This window comes from Vigna angularis, chromosome 2 (genome assembly GCF_016808095.1).
Source record: "Vigna angularis cultivar LongXiaoDou No.4 chromosome 2, ASM1680809v1, whole genome shotgun sequence".
Lineage (NCBI taxonomy): Eukaryota > Viridiplantae > Streptophyta > Magnoliopsida > Fabales > Fabaceae > Vigna > Vigna angularis.
Genome location: NC_068971.1, coordinates 6666156 through 6683147, shown reverse-complemented (window position 1 = coordinate 6683147; position 16992 = coordinate 6666156). Strand labels below are relative to the sequence as shown.

Below are 16992 nucleotides of genomic sequence, written 5' to 3'. Positions count from 1 at the left end.
GATGGTTGTTTCTTAAAAGGAAAATATGGAGGTGAGTTGTTAACTGCAGTTGCAAGAGATGGGAATGACCAAATGTGTCCTTTGGCATATGTTGTTGTTGAAGTGGAGAATAAGGACAGTTGGCATTGGTTTTTACAATTACTCATTGATGATCTTGGTGGTGTAGAGCTTTGTTCAACTAACACATATATTTCAGATCAACAAAAAGTAAGTAACGTAGCCCAATGTTGTTATATATCTTTCACACCTTCTTGTTTTGTATTATACCTTGTATAACTTCATGTTTGGAACTTTGATAGGGACTTCTGCCAGCATTACAAGAACTTCTCCCTGGTGTGGAGTAAAGATTTTGTGTTCGTCACATTTATACAAATTTTAGGAAGAAATTTCCTCGCCAAATTCTAAGACGTCTATTATGGAAGGCAGCATCATCAACACACCCTACAGCATGGGAGGCAGTGATGAGAGACATTAAAGATGTCAATCCAGATGCATTTAAACACTTGCTAGCAATTCCACCAAGGTAACATATATTTAAATCCATTCTTCTTGTTTGTTTGCCTAGCTGATTATATGTAACTGTTTTTTTGTGTAATTAGATTTTGGTCACATTCAAGGTTTACAGGTAGAGCTGTTTGTGACACCTTAGTGAATAATATGTTTGAAGCTTTTAACAGTGTCATATTACATGCAAGAGGTAAGCCCATCATTACAATGATGGAAGACATTCGTTTATATCTCATGAAGAGATGGTCAACAAATAGACAGAAAATAACTACATTTGAAGGTCATCTTTGCCCAAAGATAAAAAAAAGATTTCAAAAGGAATTCCACATGACTCAATTTTGGCTACCTAGGTATGTGAACATCTGCACATAAGAATTTGGATTTAATGTTGATGTTATAATTTTTGTTTCTATAGATACTTATTTAAATTAGTTGTCATTGCAGTTGGTCAGGAGAGAAAATTTTTGAGGTGAGACACACTTTAATGATTGGTGAGAAGTATGTGGTTGACATAGACCAATTGGACTGTACTTGCAGAAAGTGGACTTTAACAGGCATGTCATGCTGTCATGCATTAGCTACAATGAATTTTTTAAACATCAATGGAGAAGACTACGTCCCAAATTGGTTTAGAAGGTCAACATACCAAGAAACATACATCTCAATCATATACCCTGTCAACGGTCATCAACTATGGGAAATGACTTCTCAGCCTGATGTTTTGCCCCCACCTAAAAGGACTTTACCTGGTAGAGCAAAAAAGAAGAGAAGGCTAGAGGCTTGGGAACTAAAGAAGGATGAGACACAGCTAAAGCAAAATGGAACTCGTAAGAGATGTTCCATATGCAGACAACTTGGTCACAAAAGAAATACATGCCCACAACGTCATCCAACAAACCAATGTGAAGCAAGTCAACAACTTGAAACCCAGCCAACTTCAGGACCAAGTCAGGCACCACAAACCCAGCCAAGTACAGGACCAAGTCAGGAACCTCAAACCCAACCATCTACAACAGGACTTTAGAAGTTATATACAACTTCACTTGTATTTTGAACATTGATATCACAGTATTGAGAACTTTAGCTTAAGTGTTATAGCCATTATTGGCTTCTTTGTAAACATTGAGTTGTACTTTGAACTCCATTTTGAAGTGGGTATTTTGTTAGCTGTGATGTGGGTATTTTGTAAAGTACAATATGTATTTGGATGCTTAAAATCTCAATGTCAATGACAGTTTATCTTTTCGATGTGAATTTGATTTCCAATTTCTGATTATAATGTGAATTACAATATAAATTACTTGTAATAATATTGAGATCACAAACTTATGGTTATTTGTTGTGATGTATAGTCAATTTACAGGTACTCATCTTTTTCAGTCCAGGTCACACTAAGTAGTAAATGTAACTTACCTTCATCTTTGTCAGTTCAGGGGACACTTACCTTTTTGTCATTAAAATAATTTGGTTTTACTATGATTGTGCTTAAACCACTTCTTCATTTTATTCTAATTTCAAATTAAACTTCAGCGTGCTTATGTTGTATATATGAGACAACATGTATATTCAGACCACAAATTAATATGCTCTTCACAATAAGGCCAAAGTGTTCTTCTCATTCATTACAAAACATCATATTACAATAAGGACAAAGTGCTCTTCACAACATTAATCATAGTAGAACATATCATGGACTTCTAAACAAAATACATACAACGATGATGTTCATCAACCCCATCAAACATACCATCCCTAACCCCATCTTCTCCCTTTTTTGACAACCCATAAGAGATTTCTCCAGGCTATTAATCTTTCTCCTTTGCCAAGCAATAATACTACCACCATCATCTACATTATCATCATTACGCCATTTAAAGAAGTTGCATCTTTGAAATTCTTCATTTCTTGTCCGTTGTTCAAAGTATCCAACCATAAACATTTAGTTAATCACCAAAAAAATTTATAACAGAAATTAAACTACAAACCTTGTAATTAGGACAGCCCCAGAATTGCTTCCCCTGGTTCTTAACAGTTCTTGCCACTCTCAACACAACAACCTCTCCTCAATGGCATATTTGGTTTGCAACGAATCCCCTCGATGAAGCACCACGAGAGCTCCCCCATGAGCAAGATGAACAACCTTAATTGAAAGACATTGCTAGTTAAAAGCGAAGCTCAAAGCGAGACAACCACCAACCATGAACCACTTCGCCAAGCAACTGTGAACGACCAAACACGAACTCGCCAAAGACGAACCGCCAAAGACGAACCACCACCTTACTGCCAACTCACAACAGTAACATCCAAACCGTAAACAATAACAACACAGAGGAGAAGAAGACAAATTTCAAGAGCAAGACCTACCACTGTACTTGTGCCCTAATGGAGAAGAAGACCCTTATTGGTTTTTTGTGTGCCCTAAATCAGTGCCCTACCCAATCTTTATTACAGCACGATTACTTCTGTTACTAACATACACGTCACCACACACACAACAATCTATTCACATGTTGCCAATAATTACTGCTACATCATCAATGCATTAACTTCGTTTCCTAATAGTAAACGGAAGGGACAAAATTGACGCAAATTTAAATAACTTTGGATATATTAAAAACACTTTCAAAAATGGGGACTTAATTGACATTAACTACTGAAACTGAGACCAAAGAGGATATTAAACCTATAATATAATGTGTATAATATTTGTACTAGTGAGCTCAAAATCATCTAATATTAATTAAAAAGTATATGTTTTTCAAATTTTAAAAGGTTAAATATGATTTTAAACTTTTAACTTTTATAAAATTGGATTTGGTTTTTATTATAAATTTTCATTCATTTTTATTCCGAAACATTATTAATGAATATATTTAATGTTTATAGTCAAACAACATTAAATATTTGTTTATGTTATAACCGGTATTGTCACATGTTAATATATACTAAAGTGGATATACATATAAACATGTGGACCAACACTTATGCTTTGTTCACATGAGATGATTTGTGGGAGATGATTTGGGAAAGAGTGAATGAATGATTTGAGGATAAATTTTTTGTTGTTTGTTTGAGTGGATTTGGAGGTAATTGAGAGTGGATTTAGAAGTAAAGTCGGTGAGAATTAGCGTAGGATTTGATTGATGTGACAGATTTAAAAAATTTGTTTAATTGGTAGAAATTAAAAATTACCAAAATACCCTTAATAGTAAAAGTAATATAAAATGATAATTATTAATATTATATATAATTGTAAAAATTATTATAAAGAGAGAAGAAAAATAAAAAATAATTTTTAAAATTCCATTATTATTATTATTATTATAATTTTTTGTTTTTAAAGTCAAATTAAATATTCATGTTTATACAATAAATACACCGATAAATTATTTTAAAATAATAATAATAAAAAGTAGATATACAGGTTGTAATAAAATGATTCACAACCCAAAAGATTCCCTTGCACCACCATTATGTAAGCTTTGTGATTATTTGAAGGCATGTTTCTTCAAGGACAAATAGGGTTTTTCATTGTATATCTCCCAAATCTCTTTACATTAGTGAAGGTGAAAGAAACCATTAATCCTGCAAATCAGCGACTCTAATCGCTCTCAAATTCCTCCAAGCAAACATGAATGATTTCTCAGATCTGTCTTCTCAAATACAATAAATACACTGATAAATTATTTTAAAATAATAATAATAAAAAGTAGATATACAGGTTGTAATAAAATGATTCACAGCCCAAAAGATTCCCTTGCACCACCGTTATGTAACCTTTGTGATGATTTGAAGGCATGTTTCTTCAAGGGTAAATAGAGTTTTTCATTGTATATCTCCCAAATCTCTTTACATTAGTGCAGATGAAAAAAATCATTAATCCCACAAATCAGCATCTCTAATCACTCTCAAATTCCTCCAAACGAACATGAATGATTTCTCAAATCAACCTAAACAATGTTATTCACTCAAACGAACATACCCGTAAAGACAAGTATGTCAATATGAAATTATATACGTGACAATTTTGCCTATTTAAACAAATTTTTAACATCTTCATCATGAATAAATTCATTTAATGAAGTTTGAAGATGTAAATGATTCAAAATTTAAAACAGGAATGAAATCAAAATTGGTGTAATAAGAGACTAAAATCATATGTAATTTTAAATTTAAATTGAAAAGAAATATGCAAACTTTGAAACTTTTTAATTGTGGTTTTATTTATAATATGATATTTCCCTTAATGGGCACTTGGTAGATTCATATAAAGGTTAGGCCTTAGACAACAAAGCATTTGTCTTCACATATTTCCGTGTCTAATTTGAAGTGGTCGAATGTCATTCGAGAATATAAAACAGCGAATATGGAGAACTTTAAAGGGGTTGTTTTCTTCTTCTTCTTTTCCGACAAATTTAAAGGGGATTACTTTCCTTATGCGACAATATATCTTTAATGACTAGAACAAAAACAAAGCTGGATACCTTATTTTATTTTTTCATTCTAACAAAAGTCTACTCAGAGATGAGTGCAGTTGCTTTCACTTATAGAAAGTTCAAAGAAGATATATAATTTGGTTTTTTAATTTTGCTTTTTTATGAACATGTTACTTATTGAATAAAGGAGAATATCTGTACCAATTACTTTTAACTCGATCAGATACATGTAAAAATAACTATTGAGGTTCCTCTGAAGCAGTTGAAATTTTTGTAATTACTAAGTATTCAAGAACTAATATAATGGACACATTCATGTAACATTTCTAGTCTTTAAAGTTTGTTTTTTATATTAATATTGTGAAAGTTATTTAGCTGTGAACTGCTATTCTTATGGCTAATGTAAATGTCACATCAAAATTTGTTTTTGCAAAAACTTGTAAGCAGCATTCCCAGTTAAAAGGATTTTGCAGTGCAAGAATGAGTTAATCTACGTGGATCCTATTGGCTATATTCTCCTTCTCTCTGTGATCCATCACTTATTCAAGGAAAGATTGAGGCCATGATGCTTTTTAGTTACCGTATTGAACACTTCCAAAAATCCATGTGATTCACCCTTCCACAAAAGTACACCATGCACCTAGATAGCTATGACTGATAAGACACTGGAAATGGAACTAATACGAAATTACTTATTCATCAAACTATTTATTATTTTGGGTCCCATGAAAGAAGCAGGATTTCATGCCCAGAACAAGGAAAAATCAAACTACAGCTCATACAATTCCAGTTGGTGCCACTACAATGGGGCTCCTAACAGTGTGTGTTCCACCATCTTCGATCCAAACAAGATCCCCATACGAGATATTTTCCTTCTTGTACTTGCTATATTTTATCAGCACATTGTAGCTTAGCTTCTCATTTTTGTATCTGAATGATAATGTCTCAGGTGACACTGTCAACACAGAACCCTTAGGCTCTGTCACCTTGGCTCTGTATATGGCAGGACCACCTCCAACATTGGTCACTGTCCTCTTAAATTTGTGGACGACTGACCTTGTTTTGTTGCTGTAGAGAGCTATGAATGAAGGATAGTTAAGATCAAACGATGGTTTAGCACAATTATAGAAACCTGATCTTGTAATGGTTAAGATCTGTTTTTGTGTGTAATTCAAAGCACAAAGGAGATTAACATAGTCTTGTGGGGTGGCATCATATATCAAACCTGGATCAAGTGCTTTGTTAGGGTCAATTTGACCTGCTCCCATGTCTAGAGGGGAAGCATATTGAGAAGGATAGCCATAGTCTCTAATTGGATTTTGTGTATTATCTAGATGGCTAGCTGTGGTTACTAGTGCAGACCTTATAGCAGCAGCACTCCATTCAGGGTGTGCAGCTTTCAGAAGAGCAGCAACACCAGAAGCATGAGGACAGGCCATGGATGTCCCAGACAGCAAATTGTAGTCAGTAGGTAAGTACACATTGTTGCCAATTGCAGCTGCTGGAGTATCAGGAATGAAAGCAGCAAGGACATTAGAGCCAGGTGCCATTATGTCGGGCTTCAAGACCCCAGGGTAGCTAGGTGAAGGACCTCTTGAAGAGTAATCGGCAAGAGCCGGTGCTGGCTTTATTCCAACAAATGTTTGCTGAAATTTGATACTGGCTGTTGGATTCTTATGGCTTTTTGCATATTTGATCACAGATGGTGCATCCTTTGCACTGATTACAATACTTGGAGATCTGGCATGTCCTTCATTTACTAAAGGTTGATCAGAGATAAATACTGCCCCTAACAAGCTGGCTTCTCTGACAAACCTCCTTTGTTCAAACACTAACTCAGGGTCTGAAACTGGGTCACATACAATGATCCCTTCCATGGCCACTTCGGATAACGACTTCACTGAGTTACAGGCTGATGTATTCTTATTGTAGATAAGTGGAAAGTCATCCACTACCGCGTTTGCAGGAAACAAGGTCCATCCAATAATGGTTTGGCCATTTCCAAGAATTAGAGAACCAAATGTGCGGTCAATGGTACCTGCAGCCACGGTCAGAAGCCAGGGGATTCCATTGTGCAGAGTACCAAGATCAGGACCTTCATTACCTGCAGAGGATGAAACCAACACCCCTTTTTCCATTGCTGCAAAAGAAGCTATTGCTATAGGATCCTCATAAAGTGGAACACCATCAAACCCCATAGAGATGGAAATGACATCAACCCCATCAGCAATGGCTTGGTCCATTCCAGCCAAAACATCAGAGGAGTAACGACCCTCTTCCCAAAGGACCTTGTACATGGCAAGCCTAGCTCTTGGTGCAATGCCTCTGGCCACCCCTTTAGCGTAGCCAAAGTAAGAGGCTCCACTGACATAGTTGCCAGCAACTGTGGAAGATGTGTGAGTTCCATGACCCTCTGTATCTCTAGCTGAGTTCATACTGATTTTAACCTTGCGGTTTCCAGCAATCACTCCTTTGTTGAAATATCTAGCTCCGATCAGTTTGAAGTTGCACATGGAAGTGTTGAAGTCTTGCCCTTCCTGACAGGTCCCTTTCCATTTACTTGGAATTTTCTTGGTCATGCCATCATCTTTGAAGCTTTCACTCTCAGGCCACACACCAGAGTCAATAACACCCACAATGACATCCTCCCCAAAATTTGATGCATGCCACAGACCACTGGAAGAGTCTAGGGAGAGAAACTCAAAAGTGTGAGTGGTGTCTATGGTGGCAGTTCTGTCTGGATATGCTGCAACAAAGCCAAGGGAGCTTTTGACAGCCTCTAACTCTTCTGATGTTAGAACTGCACTGAAGCCATACATTGCTTGGCTATAGGAGTACACTTTCTGTGATTGTATGGATGAGTTACCAAGTGTTGCCGATTTAGAGGAATCAATGATGGATTCAAACCAATCATGATGGGTGGTGAAGACTCGAGGAAACAGGGATTTGTCCATGTGGACTATATATGTTGAACTCTCTGCAGCACTGCCATGATGAGCCAACAGAAACCAATGAGAAATGAAGAGCATGAAAGGAAGTGGAATCACAAAGTTAGCCATGGGCTCCCTCATTGTTTATGCAACTCAAATGAAAACTTCTTAGTTTGAAAGAACTGATCAGATCATGCATCATATATAAGATTTTTTCTGTCTGTAGAACATCAATGATGTTGACGTGTAATTATTACAAGCTGTGGAAAATATCATTGCAATATAATTGGACCAAATTTTCTGCATCAAAGGTGCTTTGTGATGAGAAAAAAAAAATTGACCTTACTTTTCTGACTGATTCAAAGTAATAAATCTCATGTAAGATTTCCTTATTCCAGCAATCAGACACAAATCCTCTTGGTATACTTGCCCATAAAAGTGTTTTAACCGTGTGAGAATGATATTGTACGAGGAACATTAGGCAAGAAATATGTTGTTTCCAGCATTGAATTAATCACACAATTGGCGACTAACTTCTTTATATTAGCATTTTTTAATGACCAGTTTAGTGTATTGAAAGAGAAAGAAAGAAACAAGTGTAAACCTTATGCTAGCAGTGAAAGAAAGAGAAAAAAAAAATATATAATAAACTATATGAGTGTGATAAGGATGATTAAATCAAAATAAACATCTTGGTACAGAATGCCTAAACAACCTTAATTTAACTAGATTAGCTTATTATTTAAAGTGGTTTCAAATAGTACAAGTGAATTACTTAGCCTCCTCTTCCTTTAAGACTTAAACCAGATTCTTTCTTGACCATTTGTGTTTTGTTTCCTCTTCCTGAGGATGAATTACTTATTCCAATTTCTCCAACAGCATATTAGTCATAAATTTACTGCAACACACACATAAGAGAAGTTTTTCTACATAAAAATTATTCTTTTAGCTGAAGGGTTTTGTTTTATTTTTCTTTCTGATTTTCGCCTTGTGTCCTACCTATATGAAAACTTATTCAGACAAAACTAAACAAAGACCAATTACAGATAAAATAAACTATTGTATATTGTCGTTATATAACTTATTTTCTCTTATAACTATAATTTAATAACTTTGTATTGCCTCTAAAAACTTTACATTGTTAGAAATTGTTGGCGATCACTTACAAGTTATTTATAGCAAAGTCTGTACTTTTCTTTACATAAAAATAGTATGTAAATGGATAATAGCGTAAATTACTTGCATAACTTGTTTCCTCTAATAGCTAAACTGAATAGTCACATAGCATCAATGTAAAAATCGTTTGTTAGCAATTTATAAATAATTTAATTTCAATCAAACACAAACATTCCAAATAAATATAAACTGGAAATTTGTATGTGAAAAGATATTCAACAAATGAAATATTGATTGACACTTTCAAAAAATTTGTATTAAGTAAGTCTTATAAGATATTAACATCTGATCCAATTTAAAACTTGAATTTATAAGTGAATTTGAATCATGAATTTGGATAAATTTATTACAACTCAACTTTCCACATTTACACGTCATAATATGTAACAACTCCTTTATTTGTTTTTTCTCATCACCTAATATTTTAGTTTATGTAACTTAGATAATTAATGAATGAAGAGATATTTTTTACATTATAAGTGTCAACACTTAGTATACAACTCAAATAATGATTCACATATAAAAATTATAATACAATATAATTCATTCGAATAACACTACAATTCAATCAAATATAAAAATTAATATTCATTTTGCATTTATAAAAAAGTTGCTAAAAATAATATATTTTAAAAAATCTCACATCACCAAAAATAGGTAATGAAGTGAATGACAACAGTTATATAATAGACTTAAAGTCCATAAAATTTAGACATCCCACTCAAAATTACTATAAGCTTGTATTTGATTTTTTTCAATTACCAAGATATTTCTTGGAAGTAAAAATGTTAATATTCTTCGTTTTGTTTAAAATATAAGAAAAAATCAACCTTATACTTGTTTCAAATTAATCTTGGTCCGTAACTCAACATTTTATCAAATTCATAATAAAAGGTTATATAAATTTAATTTGTTTATATTTATTATGTCCACAACTTCACTCAAGAAAACTCTATAGTTAATATATAATCTAGCCTCAATTTATCAATAACAATATTTAATAAAAAACATTTAAACAATCATTTATCAAACTAAATCCAACAACACTCCTCTTCAAACATTTAAACAAATTTTCAATCAACCACGATACTTGCATAAAAACCAAAATTTAGAAACTAAGTCATTTTCACATTTATGTCAAATATTCCACAATTCTATCAAAATCATAAATTTTTTAATTAGAGATAACTACTTTTCTCAACTAACTCCAATAAAATTTAATAATAAGAAAACTAAGAAGATAAAATGTATAGAAAAATAGAAATTTTGAAGTAGACGAAGACATTTGAAATTTTAGTGAAAAGTGGAGGATGAAAAAGAGAGTGATGGAACAGGGGAGAAGAGGTAGATTTGTCGTCTACCTTTTTTGTATTTACGTATCTGTGTAGTTTATTTTTCTTCATAATCTCTCCTCAATTTCACTTCAATCTTGATATCATTCTTCTACTTCCTTCCAAGATAAAAACAAATATAAAATATGATATTTCTTTTTACAGTTACTATTAACTAGATAATTTCAAACTAAAGATTGTTCTTTTAACCATTTTTATTTAAAATTATTTTTTGGTTGCATAAGTTGAGGTTATTGATTAATCATTAATCAAGGTTTTCTTCTCAATCATGGTAGATAATGCTATATTCTTGTCTATATTTACTTATAGTATTTTTTTTAAAAAAATATGTTGATAGAAGTTATATGTTTCCGATAACATTATTGAAATCAGTTTTCTTTCAACAGAGGTCATAAATATTTCTTAATAGACATTAGTTAAGGTTTTCTTCTAGATATATTTTAGTCTATGCGTGTAAGTATAATTTTATTTATCAATATTATTTCTTTGTTCAAAATTCGTTAGCATTTAATTTTTTCAATATCGATTGAGAAAGCTCTTAGCCAACATTCAATAGTATTGGTTTTAGTCAACGTCACTTGTGAAAAGTTGGCTATAAAAAATCATCAACCCAGAAGTAAAATAATAACTTTAACCAATGTAAATCAAAATAATTGTGCCGACATGAGCTAAAAATAACAACAACAGATGTGAACAGAGAAAAGCCTCCCATCAAACCAAAGGCATCAATGTTTTTGAATTATTAAATATAGTTCAATATTAAAATAAATTCGGTTCAATACTTTTTTTTTCTTAAATTGATTTTTGTAAAATTTAATCACTCTATATTTAAAAATCTCAATTTTGTTTCAATACTTTTAGAAAAATAATCAATCTACTCCTACGTTTGAGGAAGTGAGAATGCGGCACCACTATTTCTCCGATCATGTTAAAGTTCAGATTGTCGTTCACGTGTCTTCTCTATCCAAGAGAATGATTGAACCACCATGTCTGTGTCTCTCAAACCCATCATCACCTTCTTTATCACAATCTTCAGAAAATGAGACTTTATAAGTGAGATGCGTCGCTTCAAAGAGAAACCAAAAGTGCTGTTCTTAAACCAGTCAAAGGTCACTTCTTTCTGATTGTCTCTTCTTCGTGTCATCCATTACTTATTCGAGTAAAGATTCATGGCCATGTGTTGGAGAAAATACCTATTTAATCTAAAACATGATTTTTATTTACCATATTGAACACTTTCACAAGTCCATTTGATTCACCCTTCCACAAAAGTACACCATGCACCTAGATAGCTATGACTGATAGGACACTGGAAATGGAACTAATACGAAATTACTTATTCATCACACTGTTTATTATTTTGGGTCCCATGGAAGAAGCAGGATTTCATGCCCAGAACAAGGAAATATCAAACTACAGCTCGTACAATTCCACTTGGTGCCACTACAATGGGGCTCCTAACAGTGTGTTTTCCACCATCTTCGATCCAAACAAGATCCCCGTACGAGATATTTTCCTTCTTGTACTTGCTATACATTATCATCACGTTGTAGCTTAGCTTCTCATTTTTGTATCTGAATGATAATGTCTCAGGTGACACTGTCAGCATAGAACCCTTAGGTTCTGTCACCTTGGCTCTGTATGTGGCAGCACCATCACCAACATTGGTCACTGTCCTCTTAAATTTGTGGACGACTGACCTTGTTTTGTTGCTGTAGAGAGCTATGAATGAAGGGTAGTTAAGATCAAACGATGGTTTAGAACAGTTATAGGAACCTGATCTTGTAATGGTTAAGATCTGTTTTTGTGTGTAATTCAAAGCACAAAGGAGATTAACGTAGTCCTGTGGGGTGGCATCATATATCAAACCTGGATCAAGTGCTTTGTTAGGGTCAATTTGACCTGCTCCCATGGCAAGAGGGGAAGCATATTGAGAAGGATAGCCATAGTCTCTAATTGGATTTTGTGTATTATCTAGATGGCTAGCTGTGGTTACTAGTGCAGACCTTATAGCAGCTGCACTCCATTCAGGGTGTGAAGCTTTCAAAAGAGCAGCAACACCAGAAGCATGAGGGCAGGCCATGGATGTTCCAGACAAGAAATTGTAGTCACTGGGTAAGAACACATTGTCACCAATTGCAGCTACAGATATATCAGGAGGGTAAGCAGCAAGGATACTAGAGCCAGGTGCCATTATGTCAGGCTTCAAGACCCCAGGGTAGCTAGGTGAAGGACCTCTTGAAGAGTAATCAGCAAGAGCTGGTGCTGGCTTTATTCCAACAAATGTTTGCTGAAATTTGATACTGGCTGTTGGATTCTTATGGCTTTTTGCATATTTGATCACAGATGGTGCGTCCTTTGCACTGATTACAATACTTGGAGAGCTGGCAAGTTCTTCATTTACTAATGGTTGATCAGAGATAAATACTGCCCCTAACAAACTGGCTTCTTTAACAAACCTCCTTTGTTTAATCACTAACTCCGGGTCTGACACCAAGTCACATAAAATGATCCCTTCCATGGCCACTTTGGATAACGACTTCACTGAGTTACAGGCTGATGTATTCTTATTGTAGATAAGTGAAAGATTTTCCACTAACGCATTTGCGGGAAACAAGGTCCAACCAATAATGGTTTGACCATTTCCAAGAGTCAGAGAACCAAATGTGCGGTCTACTGTTCCGGCAGCCACAGTCAGAAGCCAGGGGGTTCCATTGTGCACAGTTCCAAGAGCAGGACCTTGGTTACCTGCAGAGGATGAAACCACCACCCCTTTTTCCATTGCTGCGAAAGAAGCTATTGCTACAGGATCTTCATAAAATGGAACACCAGTCTGCCCAATAGAGATGGAAATGACATCAACCCCATCAGCAATGGCTTGGTCCATTCCAGCCAAAACATCAGAGGCGTAAAGACCCTCGTCCCAAATGACCTTGTACATGGCAAGCCTAGCTCTTGGTGCAATGCCTCTTGCCACCCCTTTGGCATAGCCAAAGTAAGAGGCTCCACTGACGTAGTTGCCAGCAACTGTGGAAGATGTGTGAGTTCCATGACCCACTGTATCTCTGGCTGAGTTCATAGTGATTCTAACCTTGGGTTTTGCAGCAATCACTCCTTTGTTGAAATATCTAGCTCCGATCAGTTTGAAGTTGCACATGGAAGAGTTGAAGTCTTGCCCTTCCTGACAGGCTCCTTTCCATTTACTTGGAATTTTCTTGGTCATGCCATCATCTTTGAAGCTTTCACTCTCAGGCCACACACCAGAGTCAATAACACCCACAATGACATCCTCCCCCAAATTGGAAGCGTGCCAGAGGCCACTGGAAGAGGCTAGGGAGAGAAACTCAAAAGTGTGAGTGGTGTCTATGGTGACATTTCTGTCTGGATAAGCTGCAACAAAACCACGAGAGTTCTTGAGAGCCTCTAACTCTTCTGAGGTTAGCACTGCACTAAAACCATACATGGCATGGTTATAGGAATACACTATCTGTTTCTGTGATTGCTTGAATGAGTGACCAGGTGTTGCTGATTTTATGGACTGAACGGAGGATTCAAACCAATCATGATGCGTTGAAAAGACAGTGGGAAAAAGGGATCTGTCCATGTGTACTATGTATGTGGAAGTCTCTGCAGCACTGCCATGATGAGCCAACAGAAACCAACGAGTAATGAAGAGCATGAAAGGAAGTGGAATCACAAAGTTAGCCATTGGCTCCCTCATTGTTTATGCAACTCAATCAAAATTTCTTAGTTTGAAAAAACTGATCAGATCACGTATCATTTATAAGAAGTTTTGGTCTGTAGAATGCCAAAGATGTTGACATGTGTAATTATTACAAACTGTGGAAAATATAATTGAAAGATAATGGGACTTTATTTTTTGAATCAAAGGTGCTTTGTGATGAGAAAAAAAAAGTAGACCTTACTTTTGTGTGATTGATGCAAAGTAATAAATCTCATGTAAGATTTCTTGCACCAATTAGACCCAAACCCAAATGCTTAAGTTAGAATGACAAAAAAATATTCATGTTAATATTTATATTTGTGAATAAAATTTGAAACACAAAATCAGTATTTATTATCAACAGATAACCAATATTTTACTACTATCAACCGATAACAAATATTTTACTATTTAATTATAAATTGGTTGATTATATGTATCATATTATCCATACCTAATGAGTATATATTATCCAAAAAAAATTAATTTATTTCTTTTAAGTTAATTTTAATTAAAATTACAATTAATTTATTTATATTTTATTAAAATTCAATTTTATTTGATATTTAATTTAATTTATATTATATTTTATATTCTTTTTGTAATTTTATTATATTTATTTTAAAAATTTATAAAAATATTTTTTAAAATATTCACATGCATCTATAATTAATAACGTGTATATGATATTGTAGCAGGAACATAAGGCAGGAAAAATGTTGTTTCCAACATTAAATTAATCACAATTGGCAACTAACTTCTTTATATTAGCTTTTTTTGATGACGAGATAAGTGAATTGAAAGAAAGAAAGAAAAAAGTGTAGACCTTATCCTACAGTGAAAGAGAGAAATAAAAATATTATAACAAAAGTATATGAATATGATGATGACGATGATTAAATTAAAATAAATATCTTGGTGGAGAATACCTAAATAACTTAATCTAAGCAGATTAGTTCATCATTTAAAGTAGTTTCAAACTGTACAAGTGAATGACGCACCCTCCACTTCCAGAAATACTTGAACCAGATTATCTTTTTACATTTTATGTTTTGTTTCCTCTTCCTAGGATGAATCACTGATTCCAATTTCTCCAAAAGAATATCAGTCATAAATTTACTCTAACATACGAGAGAAACTAAATAAAGATACGGTTTGAATTAGTTTTCAACATGTACATGTGACATTGGGTGTAGGTTTAGTTAGTGTACTACATCATTCCTTTCTCTGTAATTAACACCAATTCAATGAAAAATATCAAATTTACTGTTCTTTTCTAAACATTGTAAAATTATTTGAAAAAATAAGGTTTAATACCCAATTTTGTCTCCACTTTGGTTCGGAAATCTCAAGTTAGTCCCTTTTTAGAAATGTAAGTGCAATGGATCCTTACTTGTAATTATTTGAGTCTAATGAGTTCCTTCCGTTAAATAAAAGGAAACGAAGTTAGTGGGCTGATGATGTGGCAGTTGTCATTGGTGAGGTGTCAAGACGCAATTGTGTGCGTGCTTACGTGGTGTTAGGGTTCCCATTTGCTAATGAAGCTGAGGCAATCCTACTTGGTTTCCAACATTACCAGGTGATGCTAGGAACAACTGTACTGATTCCCAGCTCTCTTGTTCCTCAGATGGGAGGAGAAAATGTAAGAACCTGCTGGATGCTCTTCTCATTTCTTAGCTTCAAAATCTCCTTTCTAAAACTATTCTACATTTCTCCTCAGGAATTTCTCTTTCCAAAACATATGTTATTACAACTAAAAAGCAAAACAACTGGGAGATATTTTTCTCATATTCCTTATCTCTTTCAATTCCACACATTGCTTTATACATTTGTGCCAACAACCATTTCAATCATTCTGGCAGGTCGCTACAGTGACATTGTGTGCAACTGCAAGCACCATAATCACAACAATGTGTTCAACTGCAAGCACTCTCCCTCGGCAACCTTGGACCTTCTCATTCTGCTCCTCGTCCTCTTCTCAGGGGCCTTCCTCCTCTCCTCCTATTTCTCATACATCTTTCATTCCCTCTCCCTCCTCCTTCCCTCCCTCCCTCTCTCCTACCTCCTCCCCTTCTTCCTCTTTTTCGCCCTCTCCCTTGCCGCCACCGACTTCTGTTGCGGCCCCCGATCCCGTCGTTGTCAGCGCTCCGGATGCAAGGGCCTTAAGAAGGCCATGGAGTTCGATTTGCAGATTCACCGCTTCGGCTCCGCTCCCTCCCCTGATGCCTCTGCTGAAATTGACTGCCTGCCCTGGAAGGGCGGCACCGAGGCCAACCACGATTACGAGTGTCTCCGCTCTGAACTCCGCAAGATGGCTCCTCCAGTAGTAGATTAATATTTGTGATCACTGCCTCTGTCTTCTTCCTCACACACGAACATGCCCTAATCTCCAACAAATCACCCCCAAATCATTTTATCCCCAATTTTTAATAAAACCCAATTTGAAAATGGGAACCCTAACACCACGTAAGCACGCACACAATTGCGTCTTGACACCTCACCAATGACAACTGCCACATCATCAGTCCACTAACTCCGTTTCTTTCTATTTAACGGAAGGAACTCATTAGACTCAAATAATTACAAGTAAGGATCCATTGCACTTACATTTCTAAAAAGGAATTAACTTGAGATTTCCAAACTAAAATGGAGACAAAATTGGGTATTAAACCAAAAAATAAAGGGGACAAAACAGACTTTAACCAATAAACTTTTATATTTAATGATAATAAAAATACTTTATAAAGAGATTAAAATTTTATGTAAACAGAACATTTAAAAAACAACAATTTAAAGTGAAATCAACTACATTGTAAAATTTCCTTATCAAAAATAAAAACAAATCAAGGAATGATATTTAGACAGAT

General features: G+C 34.7%; 2 protein-coding genes across 2 annotated transcripts; one reads left to right on the top strand and one right to left on the bottom strand.

Annotated features, from left to right (window-relative positions):
- Positions 1-5482: 5482 nt before the first annotated feature.
- Positions 5483-14122, bottom strand: LOC108328904 (uncharacterized). The gene is made up of 2 exons (XM_017562803.2): positions 11843-14122; positions 5483-8005 (listed from the first exon to the last, which is right to left on the bottom strand). The coding sequence occupies exons 1-2, from the start codon at positions 14120-14122 to the stop codon at positions 5720-5722; spliced, it is 4566 nt and encodes a 1521-aa protein (XP_017418292.1). The 3' UTR covers positions 5483-5719.
- A 1666-nt stretch (positions 14123-15788) lies between these two features.
- LOC108328903 (uncharacterized protein At5g19025-like) lies at positions 15789-16489 on the top strand. The gene has a single exon (XM_017562802.2). It carries the CDS (start codon positions 15867-15869, stop codon positions 16458-16460), a length of 594 nt encoding a protein of 197 aa, XP_017418291.1. The 5' UTR covers positions 15789-15866; the 3' UTR covers positions 16461-16489.
- The last annotated feature ends 503 nt before the right edge of the window (positions 16490-16992 follow it).

Coding starts and splice junctions, on each gene's coding strand:
- LOC108328904 (XM_017562803.2), bottom strand. CDS start 14,122: ATGAGGGAGCCAATGGCTAACTTTGTGATTCCACTTCCTTTCATGCTC. Junction 8,006..11,842: donor TTAGGAGCCCCATTGTAGTG/GCACCAAGTGGA, acceptor ACAATGAGGGAG/CCCATGGCTAACTTTGTGAT.
- LOC108328903 (XM_017562802.2), top strand. CDS start 15,867: ATGTTATTACAACTAAAAAGCAAAACAACTGGGAGATATTTTTCTCAT.